At 42.6% G+C, this 21629-nt stretch overlaps 1 protein-coding gene across 1 annotated transcript; it reads right to left on the bottom strand.

Annotated features, from left to right (window-relative positions):
- Positions 1-204: 204 nt before the first annotated feature.
- On the bottom strand, positions 205-13213 carry CAVIN2 (caveolae associated protein 2). Its single transcript, XM_036065419.2, has 2 exons — positions 12433-13213; positions 205-2643 (listed from the first exon to the last, which is right to left on the bottom strand). The coding sequence occupies exons 1-2, from the start codon at positions 12913-12915 to the stop codon at positions 1849-1851; spliced, it is 1278 nt and encodes a 425-aa protein (XP_035921312.1). The 5' UTR covers positions 12916-13213; the 3' UTR covers positions 205-1848.
- Between the last annotated feature and the right edge of the window lie 8416 nt (positions 13214-21629).

The following is a 21629-nucleotide window of genomic DNA, read 5'->3' on the forward strand; positions in this document are numbered from 1 at the left end:
CAGATGCTCTCCAGCTGGCAAGGTGATGTGAAGAAAGTTAAACTTGAAGAATGAGCCTTGGATTTCTAAATGAGATCACGGGAAAAAGGAAGCAGAGTTAATAGGGAAATCAAGACTGAAACAATCAACATTACAGCTCCATTTGGGGGAAGAGTTTAAAAATAAATTCTTTTTGCTTGTTCTAAAATTGTTCTGCCAAAAGACTGACATTGTTATATACTTTTTATTTTTTGGTTTATTTAGTCTTTAACACAGCCATTGTTAGTTCAACAATCTAATATTTGGGGTACATTATTGCAAAATAAGGACATAGCTGTATAGATTAGGCCATCAATACGTTTGTTAATCCGATTTTTCCTTCTATAACACAAAGCATCGTTTGTTAATACAGTCTTGGATTACTTATATTTGTAAAGGTTACTTATGGTGAGTGGTACATATGAAAGGTAGGGAGTTTGCTCCCTAGTACAACTGTCTCTAAACTAAAATTTAAAAGTTTTCTTAAAACATTAGCATTCTGTAATTAAAAATAGATAAAGCAATATTTTAGTATATTGTTAGGCAGTAGTAAAAATTATCCTGTCTGAATAAATGTGCACATATACACTAGCATGCTTTCAGAAGAATCATACTAATATTCTGTGAAATTAATATATAAATAAAATATGACCTGGGATGAAATTAGCAGTATGCACAAAAAGGAAAAACAAAATCCTTCCCTTCTCAAACCTGTTGATTTTAACATCTTTCTAGACCTACATTACATCATCTGGAGTGTAAAGGTTATTTCAAATTTGGAAAACATGAGAGAATAGTAGGATCCAACTTCCTACAAAAGACAGTACATATGAATTTTGAAGATTTATGTTCATTCCATTGTTAAAGAGACAACATCCTTTTAAACCTCCTTGGAGAAATATTTGTAATGTCTTTTATTTATTAAGAAGAATCCAGCCTTAACACAGTAAACTATGTTTTTATATTATTTGAAAATATTAGAAAATAAAAATATTGTGAAGATAAGACATATTATTCCAGGATATATGAAACTCTTTAGAATTGTGATTTAAGGAATGGAATACTTGAGTTAATACTGCAAATATTTTATTTCTAAGCATGTAGTTTTTCCCCTCTCTTCATTCTCTTTGGCATTCTTCCTGTCCTGTTTCTCTTATTTTCCAACTTCTCCTTCTTAGTTTTCTTTCTCTGATAGTCCTGGCTTTTCTACATCTTACTTTATTAGCTGACTATTATAGTCTTTCGATTTTTTTCCTTCATTTTCACTAAGACACTGGTTTCTACTAAGTGAATAACAAACTGGACCTTCTCTTTCACCTTTTTTTAAAAGTGGGTTTTTTTTTTCCTTAAAATATAAAGTAGTTATGTCTTTAGCTTAAATACATATGTATATTATATATCACACACTTGAAATACAATAATTAGCTTCACAGAGTTCTGTGGAAATTCAATATAGTACTGGTACACTATTCAGCAAGCTTATGGAATGACAAAAAAATGAGTCACATTTCATGACTAAGATCTTAAGTAGCCTCTGGTTTTTCTAACTAAGCCAAACTGATCAGCGTTTTGCAGCTGTTCCATTTCTTCTTCCATGCAGTCTTGGAGAAATTCTACAAAAATAGAACCTAAGAGCAAGTTAGAAGTAGAGCTCCTGACAGGTTGCCTTCAGAGTAAATCTTGGTCGTGTGCACACTATGTCATAAATGGTGGCTGCTTGGACAAGGACACAGCAGAGCCTAGACAGTGCTGGAGGTGTGTAGGAGGCTGTCCTGCACTCGGGTTACCCACTTAAACGAAAGCACAGGCTGGGCCCAGCGGGCTGTGCACCTAGGCGGTCTGGTCCACCTGGAGCACCGCAGGCTGCACTGCGTCCTCCTCGGACCGCTCTGCATCCTCAGACGTTAGCAGGGAGCCCCCCTCATAGCGAACCTTCTGGGCCTGTTCCACGGCCACCGACTCCTCTTCTTCATCTTCCTTAATTGTCAAGTCGATGTTGCTATCCAAGCCCGAGTTGCTCCCCCTGGAGGCTGCCCTCCCTGCATCCCCCTCCTTGCTCTTCCCTTCCACCGCACCACTGGGCTGGGACGTTTCAGAGAGACCCTCCGCGATTGAGCTCTCTTCCGGCTCATCCGGTATCTGGTCGCTGCTAGGCATGTCTTCTGACTTGGTCTCATTTTCTGCGGGGCTCTCTCCCTCTCGGACTTTCTTTCGACCGAAGGTGAGGGGAGAAACCTTGAAGGGGGAGCTTTTCCCAGAGGATATCTTCTGGTGATTGGAAGTGAGGGATTTCTTAATCTTCTCTCTCCTCTCTGCAGATACGATCTTTGTGCCCAGCTTGTTCATTTTTTTCTCGATGTTCTGGCGAGAAAATGCTTTCTTGAGGCTATCCACTTTCCGGAGGCTAGATCTTTTTATTTTCTCTGCCCTACTTTCTTCCATCTTTTCCTCCACACTGTCTTCCAGGGCCTCCTCATCGTGGGGCAATTCATCATCTGATGAGAGGTCCACCGTGTGCAGGGTTTCCTCCAGGGACTTGTTTTCATCAGCAAGCTCCTCCTTCTCTTCCGCTGGGCTGGAAGCTGGCTCTTTCACAAACACACTGGCAGGGATCTCATTTTCTTCCTGAAAAGATGGACAATGTAGATTTCATGTTAATAACAGAGTTCACAAATGTCCTGAAATGCTGTAATTTGCTGTGTCGGTCTTTCTGGCTCAGGGGGATGACAGAAACGAAACCTTTGTGGCTTCAGTTTTCTAGAACATGAGGAGTTAATTCTAAACTGATCAGGTCATCCCCTAGGCTAGATAAGGAGCAAGGGCTGCTTACTGGGAATCTTAGGAAGGCAGGTGGCAAAGGGCTGTATCAGTGACAGGCAGCAGGGGAAGTGGGCTGTGCTTCTGACAGACCAGGAAGTCGCCCAGATAAAGGAGCTAAAGTAAGTTACTGTGAACCCCAGAGGCCTCTCTCTCCGGTCCTCCCTCAAGGTCAGATGGCTCTGTCCCTGCCAAAATCCCACTGCAAAAGAGCCTGGAGGCCGAGTTAGAAGATAAAAGATGGGGGCAAGGGAGAGGACTGGGAAGTCCTCAGGTATCGGACACCATGCAAAGCCTTGATCGGGTTCCCTCCCAGCTACGAGTCAGAAGTAAAAGTATGGTCAACCTTGGGGTCTCTTCGAAACTGCACACTAATTTTTCTGATGACATAACTTTAAGAGAAGCAAGGGCCAGCCTTACTGGGGGCCCACCCCTGCCCTGTGGTTTAGGATATCCTTTGTGGGCATTAATAAGCAGAGGTGGCATGCCATGGCCATTTTCAGAGTCGTGAGCAGGAATTCTGAAGTAGCTTATCAAGGCTCTATTGTTATCCAGGGCTTCCTTGGGCAAGAATACTTTGGGCCCCCACCTAGAGCTAAGAGTGAGGAGAGAGCTCAGGAATCTGCCCCCTTCCCTGCACTATTCCCAGCATACCTCTTCCTCCAGCTTCTAGCACACAGGCAAAGGTCTGCCCCTCCCTGTGTCTCGGGAAGCAGAGCCCGAGAATGTGCCTCCAGAGTGCAAGGGCAATGGTGCTCCAACACTGCTAAGTGGGTGGATAGGAATTCAGATGGACTTGGTCACCCAGCATAGGAATCCCTTTCATTTTTTAAATTTTTCTTTGAATACTGGACTAACGAGAGCCAGCCAGCAAGGGGTCTTCACATTTTCACGGGAAGAAATGGCACAGTAGAAAGAACGTGTGACAGGAGCCTGAGTCTCAGTCTCTGCTGGATTGCTGAATGGCTGGGTGGCTTTCAGCAAATAATCTCCTTGGATCTCAGTTTTTTCTACATATGAACAAGAGGATTTGAGCTCAATGAGCAGCCTTCAAACTGCACTCCAGGGACACTTGGGGCTCTGTAGGCATGCCGAGCGAGGTGGGCTGGCTTCAGAGCCCAGGCCCACCCTGGCTTCAACCAGAGCTTTGATGTCTGGATTATATCGTGGACTGCCCAGTAGACTCTCAGTTTGAAAAATAACCAGATTTCGTACATTTAAAAGTCGATCTGGGATCTAAACTTCCTGTAAAGTTTGTGTTAACAGTAAGAATTTCCCTTCTTGTTTTGCAATTTTGATTGACCAGAAAGTCAGTAACATTGGGGTTATGATCAAACACATGCTGTAGGAGTGTACCTGCCTGCATACTTTCTTTTTGCTTACAAAAGCTAAATGAACAAAGTTTGATTTAGAGAAACTGAAAAGTCCCTCCCATTATTAACCACTGAATAGTATAACTGTGGTACTCTGAAAAGATACAGCCCCGTGTCTTCCCCTCACACACACCTACTGGTACCATGGTCCTTTCCGTAAATTGGTTACAAACAAAGGATAAAGTCTTGGGTAGAGGTAAATAGCAGAAAATCTGGTTAAATAGAATCTCCGTTAGAGTAAAGAAATCACAGATTCCGTTTCCCAAAGCTCTCTCCACAACCACCCCTTTTGAATGTAATAGAAAGTGTCAGGAACACAGTATAAAAGACAAAGAAAAAAAAAATTGAAAGGAGTATGGGGTTCCCATGAGTCGTTGATGACATAGACTTTTCCAGAGAGTGACTTCCCCATGTTTCAAGTCTTATCTTGCTGCTATTTCGCTGGCATGTACTCCCCATGAGGGTGGCAATTTTTGTCTCTTGTTCACTGTTAGGCCCCAGTGACTAGAATACTTCCTGGCAGCTCAATAGCCATTTCCTGAATGAGCACCTGTTGGCTAAGGTGGCTTTCTAAGAAAGGCCTGTGGGTGACTGCAATAGAAATTAGCCCTACCCTTTGGGTAGGCTTGAGGACTACAAAAGAATGGGCTTAGCTCTGTGTCTTAGAAGGAAGTTCGTTGACTATAGCTCCATTGGGAAATGAGGAGAACCTCGGCCTAAGGGGCACAGTGGTTTCCATTTTTAAGGAAGGATGTCATTCTCAGTGGATGAGCATCACCGGAAGGGAGGCCCACTATAGAGAGAGCTAAGGTCCCAATGCTTATTAGTCTAGAAGCAAAATTACTTCTGGGGTTTGACGAGAGGGCTGGGAGATTTTGACAGGAGCTGTTTGCAGGAAAAGCAGAAACCAAGAACTCAGTGAAATGTTACTGCAAATCCTCAGTGAAGGAAGCAGAAATTTGGGTGGGAAACTACAAAAATAAGCCTTGGTTCCCAGAGCAGAGATACATTTTGTATGGTCTAAGCTCTCCGGAGGTAATCAGAGGGTTACCCTGATGACTTCCCTTTCTTCAACCTTAACAGAGAGCGAAACATAGTAACTGCACTTAGAATTAAACAATGCTGCCTTTTTTCTTAAATATGCGTTTTGTTATTAAGACAGCATAGTTCCTGTTGAGTCGGAAACTCTGGTCTTGCTCGTGACATGTCCTTTGGGGACAGGTTTGAGGAAAGTGCAAGGTCAGGTGAGTGAGCAGCGACGTCTGGTAGGTACACACGGCACGTAGAAGCGCAGCTGAGGGCTGGAGGGAGACCTGTTGAACTCCTTCCTCCAAGGAGCGCCTGGTACCTTGATTCAAGAGCGCTTACGCCAACTCTGAAAATAAACCCAGCGGCAACAGACATAATCCAGAATGAGCTGGCTGTGGAAACAAGTGAGATAAGTCTTTTTGCCTAACTGCTTTATGCTTCTGTTGTCACTGTTATTACTTGAGCCGTATTCTGCGTTCTGTCTGCCGGACAGCGTTTATTCTACGGCGGCCCATGGCATCCAGTCCGAGGGCAAGCCCCTTCCTTTCCTGTCTGAGCACACGCAGTCTTACCTTTCCGTTCTGCGTCTGTAGAAGCAGGAAAATACGGACACTTCTTCAAAATCTCTCTTGCTTGCCCTGTGTTGGACTATGAAGTAGCTGTTCCGATGGTGGAAATTCAGCTGGCATTTCAGACAGCAGACCTTCTAGAACTGCACTGTCCCCGGGGGCCCAGTCCTCCCTGCACATGGGCCATTGCTCGGTCCTCTCACGGGTCCTCATGGGAACATTTGATGATAGCTCACCCGTCTACAGGTGAAGGGACACTTCCCCTTCAGCCTCCCGCCCTCATGGTTTTGATCTGCCTTCTCTCACAGAGTCCAATACCGACGGCTCCTTCCGAGGGGAGGGCCAAGCTTACGGCCTCAGTTCCATCACTGCTTGACTCTGCTAGTTACTCATGTATCTACTTCGGGTTTGTGACTCCTTAACGTGGCATGAAGAATCCTTGGTGGGCTGCAATCCTTTCTTGGCCCTTCTACCTAGTAGTCCCCCAAGAGCGGCTGACTGTTTGCCCGACAGATTTCTTTTCAAAAAGGTACTCAGCCGTCACTGACGCCACTGCTCCAGGTTCTGACCTTTCACGAGAACCCGTAGGAGTTTTTCAAAGGAAGGGAGAATTAAACAGCCCACTTCAAACACATATGAATGATGTGCTTGCAGCACGAAAGAGAAAAGGAATGGAAAGAATTCTTGAGAAGTGGCATTTTTCCTTACACTCTAGCTTGTTGGCTATTTATATTGATTCTCACGAACTAACTGTCCTGGTTGTGCATGCAGATATCAACACAGAGAAACTTGCCGACTTGCCAAGCACCTCTCGGGTTGGAGCTCATGGAAGCAAATCTTTGTTCATATACAGAAGCATACACTTTGAAAGAGAAGGAGATTCTATGACCAGCGTTAGAAAAGGAAGCCTAGAGACAAAGCTTGAATGAGGGGAGAGAAGCCAGCAATCTGTTCTTTTGTCCCTAACTTAGGATCCCTGTCGTTAGAAGAAATTAACTACAGTTGTCACAGTCCCACAGGGATGTGGTGGCATCCTGAAGGGATATGAGGACCATAAATTTGTGTCCATGGGATATTTTATCCAATAATCTCTAAATGCTAGTTATTAAAATGGAACTATACCCACCTGACATTCTGATTTATAGGTCTCTTTTACACATTGATGGTTTTCTCTAATTTGTGTTTCTGCGGTATAGATTGCCAAGTGGATAAAGCCATTGATTAGAACTGCACCCCTAAGCCAGCTGTCGGTAGACTCAGCAAGTCATAAGAATAAAATGCATTAGTTATAATCCCTGAGCAGTCTTTCACATTGTGGAGGATTTAAAAGTTTCATTATTTTTCAGTGTTATCAAGGGTTCAATTCTTTTTTAAGATCACACTGGTTAGGTATTCTTTGTTATCCACCAAACAAAACAAAACAAAAAAAACCCCCAAAAAACAAAAAACTAAAAAAACCCCACCACAAAACGGAAAACATATCATTCTGAATTATTTAAAAGCTGAAGAAAACCCAGTAAACATGAACTTTGCCATAGTGGGAATACAGTGTTTGTTTTTACTCATTTTACCATTCGACTCTATAATTTCTATTATTAGTAAAAGGAAACCTTGCTAGTCACTTTCTCAGGGCCTCTGTTTCTTTGATATAAAATGAGGTTAAACTAAATGATTATTAAGGTTCTGTCCAGCTCCAACATGTTTGATTTTTTGATATTAATGTAAATCCCATGAAAAATAATTAACAAATTTCAGACGAGATCTCCCAGTGTACTAACACCAAATAGGTTTCATTTCATGCAAGAATCCAAACTGTAGGACCTGAGATGCCCTGGAGAATGTCTTTCATTCATTCAATTCTAACAGATCCAGATTGCAAAACAACGGATGGGGCCACATTTACGTGGAAGGACTGCATCTGAAAAACAGTCTAGTTTTTTAATAAATGAGAGAAAGTAATGATTCTTTTGAAGAAACAATAATCAGTTATTCACTTAACATGCCTGAGGCAGTGCTCACATTCAATAAGTGCAAATAATAACAATGAGAGTTAGTATTTTGTTTATCTCAGAAACTCAAAGGGCACAGGATAAGTCACACATCAAAACCAATTCCCCATTATGGGAACGTTAATCAATGTGACATAAACATGGTGAGTTTTCACATAAACGTGTCTTTGATTTTCTGTATTCCCATTTCTTCTACAGCTGTAAAAATTTAGCAGTTTTCAGAACAGTGGCTTTGGATAAAGTACCGTCTTTAAGAAAAAATCAACTTTAAAATAGTCTGAAGATGTTACACTTTTAGCACTTTTCTCAAATTCTGATCTCATCGAAGGAAGCCAAATGATGAAGATTTGAACACACTGATAGGCCTGATTCTCCATGAACGTGTCCACAGCAAACATCCAACCTCTATTCTTTTCACCCAATTTCACAATTTTATGTGGATGAAAGTGTAAGCTGTCCATGAGTACTCTCATTTTGTTCCCTAGATTGGAAATCATTCCCAAACTGCTTTTTCAGATAATCATTGCTAGAACCTTAAGGCATGAGTGGGTGCCACCCCCTCACGGCCAGTTGCTTACGAGGTTCTAGGCTCTTCAATCAACAGAGAAAACTCCCTTTTAACGGTAAATTCACTGATTTCCTGTCTAAATTCCATTTTTAGGTAAAGATAGCCATACTTACAGGAAAAGCATTAGTCTTATTAGTCTTCAGCATTTGCTTTTAGATCACCAATCCCTCTGAGTCTTATTTCATTTATACTGGGTCTTGTCACAGTATTTTGAAATCAAACATTGATCTTAAGCTATTATAAAATAATGTAAAAAGAAAAGCTGCTAAGTTTAACAAGGATTTTACAATTTTTTCATTGCTCAAAGGGAGATGAATATTCTCCAGTTTTAGAGACTACTGGCTATAATCTGAAGTAATTGCCAAAGGCATGAGAGGCTTTAAAGCCACAACGATGTGGTAAATTCAGCATGCATTTAAATAAATAAATAAATAATATATTTTATTTATTTTTATTTTTTTTTAAAAGATTTTATTTATTTATTTGAGAGAGAGAGAGAGAGCGAGCATGAGCGGTGGGGAGGGGCAGTGGGAGAGGGAGAAGAAGACTCCCTGCTGAGCAGGGAGCCCGCTCAATCCCAGGACCCCAAATTCATGACCTGAGCTGAAGGCAGATGCTCAACCAACTGAGCCACTCAGGCACCTAATAAATAATGTATTTTAAATAGGACAAATTAAGGACAAAGTTTGGAATTTTAAAGAATGCTAATGTGTAAGTACCTAGTAGACCAACCAACTGAGTGACCAACCAAAGAGCACCTGTAGATTTTGGAGGACACAACAGGACTTTACAAACTGGAAACCTAATTGAACACTACTGTACTAAATATGCTCAAGTAAAGCGACAGATTTTCTTTACTCTTTTTTTTAATTTTCACATCAATTTTTTTTGTTTGTTTTAAATTAGAAAACCAATGAATTTAGTAAAGGAAAGTCTAGCATAGGGTTCGAGTGGACTGAAAATGACAAATTACTTATAATGCGGTACCTGGTGTATTATCTGCCTCCTTACTCTCTTACCCCCACCTCCGCCACTCTGAAGACTGCTGCCACTAGAAGGGTCTATTTTGGGCCGGCCCTTTGGGCAGAGTCCTTTGCTCTCATGGTATGTTGGGACATAATACGGATTTCAACATGATAGTTGTCATACAATGTCCCAACTAAAGCATAAGCAAAATAAGTCCCAACTAAAAAGCATAAGCATAGCTGTTTTAAGGTCTTGGGTAGGGTGGGGTCATTTTTTACTCAAGAGCCATATTTCTAACCAAGCAAAAGTATAGCCTCCACTCTGTGCAAATGCATTTCAGATCCACCCAGGAAGAGCTTCTATTCCTTGAGACGCCATGCCAGTCACCAACCATTTTAAATAGATTATTCCAGTCACTCCTCACCCTGTAAGAGAGGTAGGAAGGAAGAAGCCTTCATGTTTAAGAGCACACACTGGAATCAATTACATATGAGTTCCCATCCGAGCCACACTGCTTGCTTACCAAATAACGTCAAACAAGATAGCAACATCTTTGAATCTCAGCATCCTCATCTGTAAATTGGGGGCAAATGAGATAATACACAGAAAGACACTTAGAGCATGCAGGGCTTACTAAAAGAGCTCAACAATGTTTTGATCCTATTAATATCCTCAGGGTTCAGATGAGAAAACAGAAGCTTGGAGAAGCTACAAAGTGTGCACAAGATCACATAGTTGGCAAGCGGTGAAACTAGAATATGAACCAGTGTCTATGTGACAACACAGAGCTTCTCAACCCCGAAACTGGAGCACTCTCCAGCACAAGTCAGAAGTTCACCCATTGGCGTAATTACTACCCTGGAGACCCTACTTTAAGAGAAAGAACAACCCTTCCACTAAGAGACTGCACCTGTATGTGTTTTTGTCGAAATAATCATCTTACAATGTCTTGAGAGTTGAGATTTCTAATATCTTTCAGGCTACTAAAGCGTCTTCTGTGGCTTAAGAAAGGTCCAGTTCCTTGACTTTAGTTCCTTGTCTCCCAAACTGTTCTTTCAAAAAAAAAAAAAAGGGTCCTTGGGGGCAGCTTGCTAAGAGGTGCAGAATGGAGCCTGAACACATTGCTTTGGATTCTCTTAGTTTCCACCTTGCTCTTGAGAAGCCCTGTTTCACCTTTTACTCACTATATGGAGAACTGCTACCATTTCTGGCTACAATTTCACACCTGTCAATCCAATGTGGCAAAACAGGAGACCGTGGTAGGGCTCAACGGCAGCACGAGTCTTTAAGTTCCCCAACCGTTGTTTTTTTTAAATGTCAGAGTTACAATTCTCTTGAATTTTTAGTCACATATCTTCTCCTTCCCCGCCCCCAACATCTACAGAACATCCGTGGCAAAATGAAACATAAACCGATCCTGACAAATTATGATTTTCCTCTGCTAGGTACCTCCCCCGCCCCCTTAACTAAGGAATAGAGGACAAGAGATAATCTCCCCGATTCATATGGGAAGGAGGAAAATTTCCTTTGACGACTCAGATTTAAACATGTCTGTACATGTTTGGTTTTGTTTGGAGATCAGTATTTAATTTAGAAATGCCTTGAGAGCTGAGATTTCTAATATCTTTTAGGCTAATAAAGTAAGGATCTTATATGGCTTAAGAAAGGTGCCGTCACCATATCTCTTTTCAGTTCATCTGGTGCATGAAAAGCTATTCCATTTGCATTAAAAGCTAAAAAATGTCTGGGCTGCAAGAACCTGCAAGGTATAGGAGGACATCAGCTGCCTGAAGCTTTACATCAAGTGCAATTTGGGGAGGACAAAAAAGCATCCAGATGAGCCTTTCCTTTTATGGAGGGAAGGAGGCTTAGGTTCTAACTTGGCAGAGCAGATTCATTTAGAAAAAAGGAGGCTCCCTCGGTTTAAATTCCAATTTCTAAATCTTCCTTGGGAGATGAAGGCTCTTCTTGTGTGCCTTTCACAATCAAACAGTTGGTTATAGCCTCTCCCCTCCATGGCTTTGAAATCCTCTCCTATTCACTTGGTCACAAGGAGACAGCCCTGGGGCAGGGATGGCAGTCGCTTCCTGGGCTCTGCTGTTGGCTGTGTTCCACTGGGCCGAAGGGCTTCCAGCATTAGGCAGGGCCGCCCTTGGATTCACAAACGCCCGCCACTTGGCCGAACAACAGCCCCACGCAATCTCCCTGTCCCCAGATACCCTCTTGCTACATTAATTGCATCATTGATGCATTAAAAAAAGAAAATTAAGTGGCCTGTTAATTCTAAGGCAACCATTTACAAGAGAAAATATTCAAGACTAGCCTTTGTAACTATAACTGATGACACTGCTTGTATTTTACTTTCCAGTTGTGGTTTCCCTGAGTGATAGGACGCCTACCTAGTGCGTTTGTAAAGAGTTACCCTCTATATTTTTAGTGCATCATTGGCTAGAAAATAACTCAACAAAGACTGCTTTGGCCAAAAGGAATCTTAAAGGAACAGACGAGTTCAACTCTAGTGGAATCAGCCTTCAATACTTGGTTAGTCCCCCAAACACTGGTAGCTTTTAGCCAAAGAGACACCTAAAACAGTCATGAATTTGACTTCTTGGTGAAAAAAATCAACTCACGCGATTATCTCATTTCCACAGAGTTAATCAACAGCCACGGAATTAATATGCCCTGTCCAGCTAACAGCTGCTGTCAGCGCCCCTAGTTCATAATGCAGAGAGGCAAATGAATTGGACTAGGGTGCATGCACCTGCTCACCTTCCCAACCTGTATGGACTGCCTCGAGGTGCTCCCTAACAAATGACCCCGGCCTCCTAGCCCCTGGGGCATCTGCCTTGGGTTGTGGCTGCAGTGACCTGAGAAATTCCAGCCCTGTGTGCAGATTCCACAGCCTCCTGCTGAAGAGGGTGGGGGCGGGGGGGGGGGGGGAGAGACAACGCCGTGTGTGTGTGTGTGTGTGAGATCCCTGCCAGGCAGGACAGATGTACAAATGGCCATGAGAGCCAGGCTGGCTGAGATCACGAGTGTTGAGGAGTCCCAGCTGGGTGGGAGGAGGAGTAGGGGGCACTGACCTGGAAGATGAGCACTTTGAAATGGTTGCGCCTGAGGAGCTGGGCGTGGTTGTTCTCCAGACGCTTCACCTGCGCGCTCTGCCTGTCCATGCGCTCCCTGACCGCCCTGGTGTGAGCGCTGACCTTGCGGGACTTCTCCAGCAGCTTGCTCACCGTGTTGCTGGTGGAGGCCTGGTATTTGGAGAGCTTGGTGAGGTCGTTCTGGATGCCCTTCACGGAGCCCTCGAGGCTGATCTGCCGCTGCTCCATATGGTGCTGGTTCTCCTGCACCGCGTCCAGCATGTTCACCAGCTTGTCCAGGAGCGTGAGCACCGTGACGGCGTTCACCTGCGCGTTGTCCCGGATGGCCTCCTCCGTGCTCCCCAGGTTCAGGCTGGGGCTCGGCGTGGAGGAGGGCGCTAGGCTGGGGCTGGCTGGCTTCTCTTGCCACGTGGCAGAGCCCAGGTGCTGAAACTTCTCAGCTTGTGCAAGGTCCTCCCCCATGGCTGGACAGGTGGGAACGTGCTTCTCCGGCAAGAAGGACGGCAGTGGGGGTGCAGAGAGAGGCCCGCTGGTCTGAGCTCAGAGCACTACTCTCCAGGACTGGCAGAGGTTCAGACAGGCAACAACTGGCTACACTGATCAGGGGAACTGCATTCCCACTGCTCTTAAAGGCCCTACTCCACCCAGTGGGAGGCGAAGTTTACAGAGCTGAGAACCACTCAGGGTTCAGAAGCAGGGGCACACTTCCTAACCTCGTGCTCCTTGGCACGGGGGCACTTTCCTGCAGGTGTCGCTTTTTTTCCCTCCTCCTCTATCCCTTTATAAAAGAAGTCCAATGCCATGTTTTAATCATGACTTCATCTAGAGGCGGAGAAAAACATGCGAATTTGGCTCAGCTCCACAGCCTCCAATTGGCTAAAGCTAGTAAACTTTTCTCAGGCTGCTATGCTACGGAGGCAACACAGCACGTCTGTGTGTGCGTGTGTGTGTACGTGCGCGTGTGTGTGCGCGTGTGCGCGTGTGTGTTTTCCTGGATACAGTTTATTGTAACGGAAAGTATTGTTTGCATTTGCCCTAGAAGGACTGATGGGCTGCAGGAGGAATGGTGTCCTCCTGGGACAAGCTTGCAGCCAAGCTTGTATTGTGAGTTTTTAATTTCCAAAGCAATGGAAGTAACCCTGATAATGACAAGGAAAAACAGCCCAATGCTTATTACTCTTGCAACTGGGTGTGCAAAAGAAGTTGAAAAAGCCTGAATTTCAGGAATGTGAAAACATGCACCGCTGTTTTGTACTGTTTTGTACTGCTTATCACGTAATAGAAGGTGAATTTTTAAAAAAAATATAAAGTTTCTTTTGAGAAGTAAAATTGAAAAAAGAAAAAACAAGACAAAAAAAGTGTAGTCTCCTTAAGAACCTACCATGCTGATTTGGCTTAGCGAATTCTGAATCTGTACCGAGAGCTTTTCTCAAATACCTATCTCTGCGAGTCATTTATTGACACGTGCCCACAAGTGTAACTGTCGGGCAGGTTGAGTCGGAGTTTCTGAAGTGCTTCTAATGTTTGACATTTCCAAATTCCTGTTCAGTGAAGCGGCACACCTGTTCTGAAACACGGCCCTCCTCAGCTGAGCCCTTGGGACGCAGGGCTTATTTCCTAAAGCGACTTTACTGCTTGAATTGGTTTTAAATGTATCCAGCCTTTCAGAGTGCTTTCAGCAGGAAGTTTGTAATAGGCCTGCTATGAACAGTCTTGAGAAGAACGAATGCCATCTCCTATTGGGTGAGGGATGGATAATGGAAAAGCACCGTTCTTCAGTGGGAAAAACCTACACGCAAGCCCATCAATCAGTGGGTCATTTGTTGTCACATTTACTGAATTTGTGAGTCCCCACTATCTGCTTACTTTTAGGTTTGAGGAACTATCCTGGGGATGTTAGTAAAGCATGATCTCAGGCTACACCTGCTACTTAGGGAGACGAATTGAAGATTTTTACAGAGACCCCTAGTTTCCTCAGATAATTGGTACCCCAAATCCACTTAAAATGAATCTGTTAAAATAGGGACAATGAAAGTGAAAAGATTTGGGGGCGCCTGGGTGGCTCAGTTGGTTAAATGTCTGCCTTTGGCTCAGGTCATGATCCCAGGGTCCTGGGATCAGCCCCTTGTCGGGCTCCCTGCTCAGGGGGGAGTCTGCTTCTCCCTCTGCCCCCCACCCCCTGCTCGTGCATGCTCTCTCTCTCTCTCTCTCTCAAATAAATAAATAAATAAATAAAATCTTTAAAAAATTGGAAAGATTTGGTTGAAACTTGATCTTTAAACAATGTAAGAAAATTATTAAAATTAATTGACCTTACATTTAACAAAATTTAGTTGGGCAGTGTTATGTTAACTTTTAGAACAAAGAATGAATCGAGTGTTGACTTTGAGAAGCATAATTTTCTAACAAAATTACACGGTATCATGATACAATGTCCTTTTACATTTGACTTCTGCGGGCAAATCATAAAAAGGGTCATTACTGCAAAAATATTTGAGGACTTCATCAGTTTTCCAAGAGCCTCTCTTAAATTTTGCCGTTCAAATCATTCCCTTTTGAAGCACTTATTGTGCCATCATCTGCATAGAGTTTTTTCTTCTTCGAATGTTAACTATTCCAGCTGCAGATTCTCATTTGTCAGAGGACTTGTCCATGATTCAAGGGTTTCTTTAACATTACCTTCATCAACTTCATGATTTCTTACGTATTTTGAAAGATTTTCAATTTCACATTTTAATCACTTTGCCCTGATTTTGCATTGATTTGCATTGATTTTGCATTGCCTTGTTAGATACTGCATCATCAGTTAGATGAGTGGAGACACTGGAGACATGAAGTTGAGGTGGGAAAAAGAGAGAAGCTTGTTGTTAGACAGGAAGAAAGGTTTGAGATTATTTATGTTTTAAAAGTAATTTTGAATAACTCCAGTAACAGAACTATTTTCTATTGCTGTGTAACAAACCAGCCTGAAATTCAGTGACTGAAAACAACAACAATCAAGCTTTATTTACTCATAATTCTGTGACTGGCTCGGCAGGGCTCAGTTAGAATGGATCACCTCCACTAGGCATGCTCATTCACCTGTAATGGATTCCAGGATGGTCTCAATCACATGTCTGGCTCCTTAGCTAGATTGAGTAGACTGCTGGGGTTTCTCTCTCCTCCGTCTTCAGCCTCCAGGGACTCTCCTCTGATCTTTCTAGTAGGGAAGCCAAACTTCTTCACATGGTGCCTCAGAATTTCCAGGGATTGGAAGCAAAAGCTTTAGGATCCCTGAAGGCGAGGTTGTGGAGCTCTCCTCTTGTCACTTCCATCACATTATATTGGTCCAAGACTAAACTCAGATTCAAGGAGGCAGGAAATAGACTCTCCCTCTTTATGAGAGGAACAGCAATGTCCCATGAGAAAGGGTCAGTGTCATGGGGGAGATTGCTGTAGCCATCTTTGGAAACAATCTACCTCAACACGAATGCATTCTTCTTTCAAAAGACTTTTATAAATAAACCTGAAGGCCCATTTAATCACCATTTTCATCCCATTCCCTTTCACCTCTTAATCAGAAGTAATCATTTTTATGGATTTGGAGTATATCCTTTGGAAATTATATTTGTATGTGATCCTAAGTGAATAGTTTTATGTTGTGATGTAATTTGCTTTCTTGCACAACTTTATAATCAACAGGGACTCTGTATAATGGGGACTTGTCCTGTACAAAACAGCATGGAACCAGGTAATAGACTGGGACGCAAACTCTAAGGGCATCAAGAGTTTGTATAAGTGAAAGCAAAGGCAATAAAAGAAAGCACTGTTGATAGGTTAGAATTTGGGGTAACCCTGAGTAGCCACACTCACCATTTAGTTGACCTAAAATTAAGTCCTATTTCTGTCTGGGAGGAATTAGAGAAATTTGGCAATCAGCTCCTAGAAGAAAGTTTTAAAAAATTAAATCTACTTATTACATACTAATGTGTTCCTTAGGTACTAGGTAGTAGAGTTTAGACTTGAGACAAGGGCAGATAAGAGTCTCCTAGAGATTTTTGAACGTGTGAAAGTGATTTGTTTAAGAACTGGTGTGGCAATGAATTAGGCAGGTAAACAAATATTGGATATGGACGTCCAGGTGTGGTGCTGGAATGGGGTACTATGAGGGCTTTAGTCACAACAGGGTATGGTTAGGGATCTGAATCCTCCAACTGACCCCCAGCTGCCTGCTGTTACCTCAGCTGTCTAAATCATATAAGCACAGAGGTTATTCCAGGAAAATCCTACTTTATTACTGGCCAGGGCATTGATCTCAATCTCTATTTCCCATTTTGGATCATTAGTAAGGTTTGGTTACTCCTTTAGCATAATTTCTATGCCAGAGGCAGCTCAGTGACCTTCTTGGTTGGCCTTTCTCATTTCAACCTGTACGGGAATCCTGAATTCTTGGTCTTACTACTGTGGCAGTGACTAGAGTCCTGGAATGATGATCCCACAGAAAAGAAAACCCTTCTCCTCAATGGCTAAAGAATCAGAAAAGCTAAGCTGGCCACTCCATACATCTCCTTTGAGCCCCATAGTGGTATTCAAAAGCCTTTCAAAGATTGAGTTGCCTCTTGAGCAGGAGGTCATGTGATTCTATTAACCACATGGAAAGAAAGAACAAAAGAAAAGGAAGGTGTCTTCCAGGAGGAAGAGGAATCTTATCACCTTTTTATTCTTCTTAATGAAAACTCTTTCTACCACCCAGCACATACTTGTGAGGTCTCCTTTATGTGGATAGCTCCTGGCTAAGAGGCAACTCTCCATTAATCTTTTATATTGATGAAAGTCTTTTGAGCAGATATACTGACAGTCTTTTGTTCTGGACTACCTTTTCAAGAATGCAGAGTGAATAGCCTTGGAAAGCAAGAAGTAGCAGAAGCTAGGATTATTTGATGTCCAGTATAATAAACGTGATGTTTCCATCTTGGGCAAAGGTTGGGCAGATTGTTGGCAGCCTTTGATAAAAGATTGGAGTTCCCTAAACTTGGGGTTCTTCACACGTGATGCAAATCCACGGCATGTGCAGGATCCACCCATACCCACCTCTGTGTCACCCCCATGTGACGTGAGGAGGGGAGGGAAGAAGAACTGATGGGAACATGGAATTTATTTGCGGGCTGTGCCATGAGTGATAAAGTCTTTGTCTCCGGGCCAGGAGTCATGTATCTTCTGCCATGAAACTGGCAAGTTAACTTTTCTCTTTGTGGGGGTGAATGCTCATTTGACCATATCTGAATTATTCTGCACTGCATCCCGCAGTGGGTTCAGATGAAAGCGAGGGTATAGTTTGCAGAAGGCCTGAAGGTCTTGCCTTTTCTTTATCCTTTCCTGAGGCAACGGAGAGGAATTAAGTGCTCACTTTCACTAGAAATATTAATTAATGGCGAAACGCATGTGATTACATAACCCTCATATCTCCCAACCAAAGTCCCCATATAACCTATCAGGGATGCCAGTGTGAAATACAGCGACATATAAGGAGATCCCGTATATATGAGTGATGAAGCATAGATAATGTATAACGGTGACATAAAAGGTAGATTCCACTTCACTCCCCTGAGCTGCCATTTAGGGAATGCCACAGTTTTGGGAAATCCTAGAGGGCCTTGCATTCTCAAGGATGCCCCCTGCCTCTCAGACTCCCATTTCCCAGTGTGCCATTTCCGTACGACTCCGTGCCTACACAGTTGTGAACCCCAGCCCCTGCTTTTAAGCATTACAGAACTTACTGACACAAAGCATTCACGAGTGTAGTGAATGTTGATGAAGCTTCAGGGTCACAGTCAGGAAGATTTCTGACAGCTTGCTGGTTCTCCTCTTCCCAGTTTTATGTCTTCCTGTTTTCTCCTTACCTCCACTTTCTGTTTCATGAAAGGAAATTTTACTCAAATACTGGCTCTTGGGTTTTATCCTCTACCTCAAAAAGATATTATTATTATCATAAAAAATAGTTTCCTATTTTCCTAAGAAGAATTCTGGTGCCAGTTAAGATTAACTAAACTTTTTCCCATCTTGTTTTGTTGTCAAGATCAGGGGCGGGGAGATGACTTAGAACATTGTCTATTCATCATTCATTTACTGAACAAACATGACTGAATCACAAGTAGGTACTGGGAATATAACAGTAAACAAGAGACAAAGTCCCTGTTTCTATGGAGCTTGTGTTCTGAGGGGTGGGAGTAGAGACAGATGATAAATAAAAATACAATGTAATGTAAGACAGTGATAAGTACTGTGAAAAAAAATAAAGCAGAATAAGGGGCCCGAGAGTGACAAGGGCATTATCGTCCAGTGGTCAAGGCAGTCTTTGCTTAACACATTTAACATATGTGTTAAATACATACACTGAAGAGATAAAAACTCTTAATGTAACTGTCTAGTTTAGCTTCATGGCTTTGAAGATGTGATTTAATTTTTTTTTGAAAAATATGTTCATGTTTTGTGTTGCAAATGCCATATGCAAAATTAATACTTGTTCTGCTGTCCCTTTGTGTGCTCATTCACAGAAGACTTGGTGGCGTACCCAGAGGAAATATGTGGGGGTGCCCTGGCCTTCCTGCAGAAAAGTAAATCAACTACAGATGAGTGGCTGCGTGCTCAGTGTAGACTTAGACTCCTGGACAACGCACACAAAAAATATATATCAAGGTTTTTATCACGGAGAAGTTCAGAGTTTTGGGAAAAGCAAGATTTACTCACAAGAAGCAATTAGAAGACAATACAAGGCAAATACCTAAGGGAGCCAGGAAGTGGTCCCTTTTCAGTCTCAGGAAACCCCTTCACCTCACAATGACCTTAGCGTTTGCTTTTCTCATTACAGAGCCCTAAAGCAAACAGGAACTGAGGCGAAGAGATTTAAATGAGAAGAGTAACTTAGTAATAATGCTCGCAGTACAGAGCTTCTCTTGTATGTTGTCTCAAGGTACTACAAGACCTTGAAAACAACACTTGAAGGAAGTGGGCAGGGATTCCACTGTTTTTTCTGACCTGACTTTTGCCTGGGGAGGCACAGTGCTGGGGACAGAACTGTGAGATGAGCAGATTTATTTGGCACTCTCTTCCTTCCTCCACTAGACAGACCATCTCCAGCTGCCTCCTCTGTTTCCCCTCTCCCTTCCTGGGCACCCTGCTGCTGGTAATGGAATCTTAAATCTTCCCCTGTGAGGGGAATTCTAGAGATTCCCTGCTCACCCGTTCCAGAGTTTAATAGGGCTTATTTTTAGTTAGCTGAGGTCTATTTTGTGAATTTGTTCCTTGACGTATGATGATGAATAAACATTAAGAAGCCATACAATTTGATTCTCTGTTTCAACAAACAAACAAAAACCAAGGACAACAACAAAATCTTCTTACCCTGTATTAAAAGGAAGTTATAATAAATTGAAAGTTGTAAAGAAGGAAATTCCAAGGCCATTTTGGTAACCAAGTCTGGTATTTGTCAGGAAATTCTTCTTCATAGATAATTTAAATCCTTGTTGTAGAAATATAAAACCATTTCCTCTCATTCTGTTCTGTTTTTTGAGTTAATGAACAGCCACATAATGGATTTCTATAAATTACCTATTAATCATACTTATGTGGTTTCTGCATACTGATGTTACAATTTGGATCCTTGATAAAATTGAGGCTGTATCTCTATAGAACCCATTGGTAAAAATGTTTTTTCTCAAAAATATTTAGGCAATGCAGCATGTTTTAGCAATAAAATATTTTTGTAGGTGAATGGTGGTAGCAAGAAATACTTGCCTGGTGGCTTAACACTTAGAAAGTGCTTGAACTATCTTGAATTATCTCTGAATGCTAAAAATGTGTGATTCCAAATTCCTATCCCTTTGGGCTCACATTTGTTGGCTTCAAAGACCTGTTGTCTTAGTTGAAGATATGGCTCTGTTCCAGTTGAAAAAATAAATAAGTACTGAGTGAGCCCCAAATCCAGGTAACAAGGATAAGTGACAAGAGCAGAGAGAGGAAGTGTTTGGCTGGTTGTCCTCATGAGCTTTATTGCTTTATTAAAACATATCTGGAGTATCTCTAAAAAATTTTAGGCTGTTGCACAGACAGTCATAATATCAAGCCTGATTAATGGCAAACATGCTGGAATGTATTATAATGCAAAAGGGACTTTGTGTTTTCAGGCCTTACTTTCCTCATTTGTAAAACTTGTCTACTTGATTTCTAAAGACTTTTCTAGCGATAACATTTTACAATTTAATGAACGCTTTAAGACATTTTTGCAGAGTAATTTTGCTGGCATTTTCTCAGATTCTTGACTTCAAAAACAATATAGACAAACAAAAAAACTCATGGGTCTGGGACATCCATGGTGAGGGGACTGGTTACTCTGCCCCACGGCCCTGCACTCTCCAGTGGATGGACATTGTTGCTCCTTCCTCCTCCTGGGATGGGAAGGGGCCTGGATCAGGCCTGGGGTCTCACTTTGTGGCTTGGAGCCCAGGTCTTGGTTCCCCCACCCCTAGCCCTTGGCCCTCAGGGTAAGCTGCATTTGAGATCCAAGAAGCTCCCTCCCTGACCATGAGGGTGGGGTGCATGGGTCACAGGTCCCAACCTCTGACCTCTCCCAGCACTCCCAGCTGCCTTCCCTGCCCAGCTTATACCTTAAGTCCAGCATGCAATGCATTCTGAACAGAGGGAGGGGAGGGCCATGCCTGTTAGCCCAAGAGACCATAGGCCCTCCTCTCCCTCTGATCCTTTCATTTAATAAAACCCAGACAAACAAAACAACAACAGCAAAGAGAGCAGAAAAATGAAATATGAGTAGAAATCACAAACAAACAAACAACACAGCATCCTTTGGTCACTGGATCTCACCTTGGCTCATAGCCAAGGTCTCTTGACCAAATGTAGCATTTGGATAGATTGAGTCAAAAGACCTGAACTTGATTTTCGGCTCTGACACTAACTAGATGACACTGAGCACTCAACCTTGAGGGACCGGGTTTCCTCGTGTGGAACATGCAGGGTTTGACTAGAGGGTCTAATTCAATTCAGTAGACATTTATTAATGGTTTCCTACATTTAAGACCTTTCAATAAGACATGAGGGCAGAGTTGGGAAGAGTGCAAAGATAAAGATGTGGGGAAGCTCTCCAAAGGAAGAAAGACAGGGTTAAGCCTTGTAATAGAAAACAG

The sequence above is a fragment of the Halichoerus grypus genome, chromosome 4 (assembly GCF_964656455.1).
Source record: "Halichoerus grypus chromosome 4, mHalGry1.hap1.1, whole genome shotgun sequence".
Taxonomy (NCBI): Eukaryota; Metazoa; Chordata; class Mammalia; order Carnivora; family Phocidae; genus Halichoerus; species Halichoerus grypus.

What these genes read in the sequence shown, in the direction of transcription:
- CAVIN2 (XM_036065419.2), bottom strand. Translation starts at nt 12,915, where the DNA reads ATGGGGGAGGACCTTGCACAAGCTGAGAAGTTTCAGCACCTGGGCTCT. An exon ending in TCAAAGTGCTCATCTTCCAG is followed by an intron (nt 2,644 to 12,432) that starts GTCAGTGCCCCC and finishes CCATCTTTTCAG; the next exon opens with GAAGAAAATGAGATCCCTGC.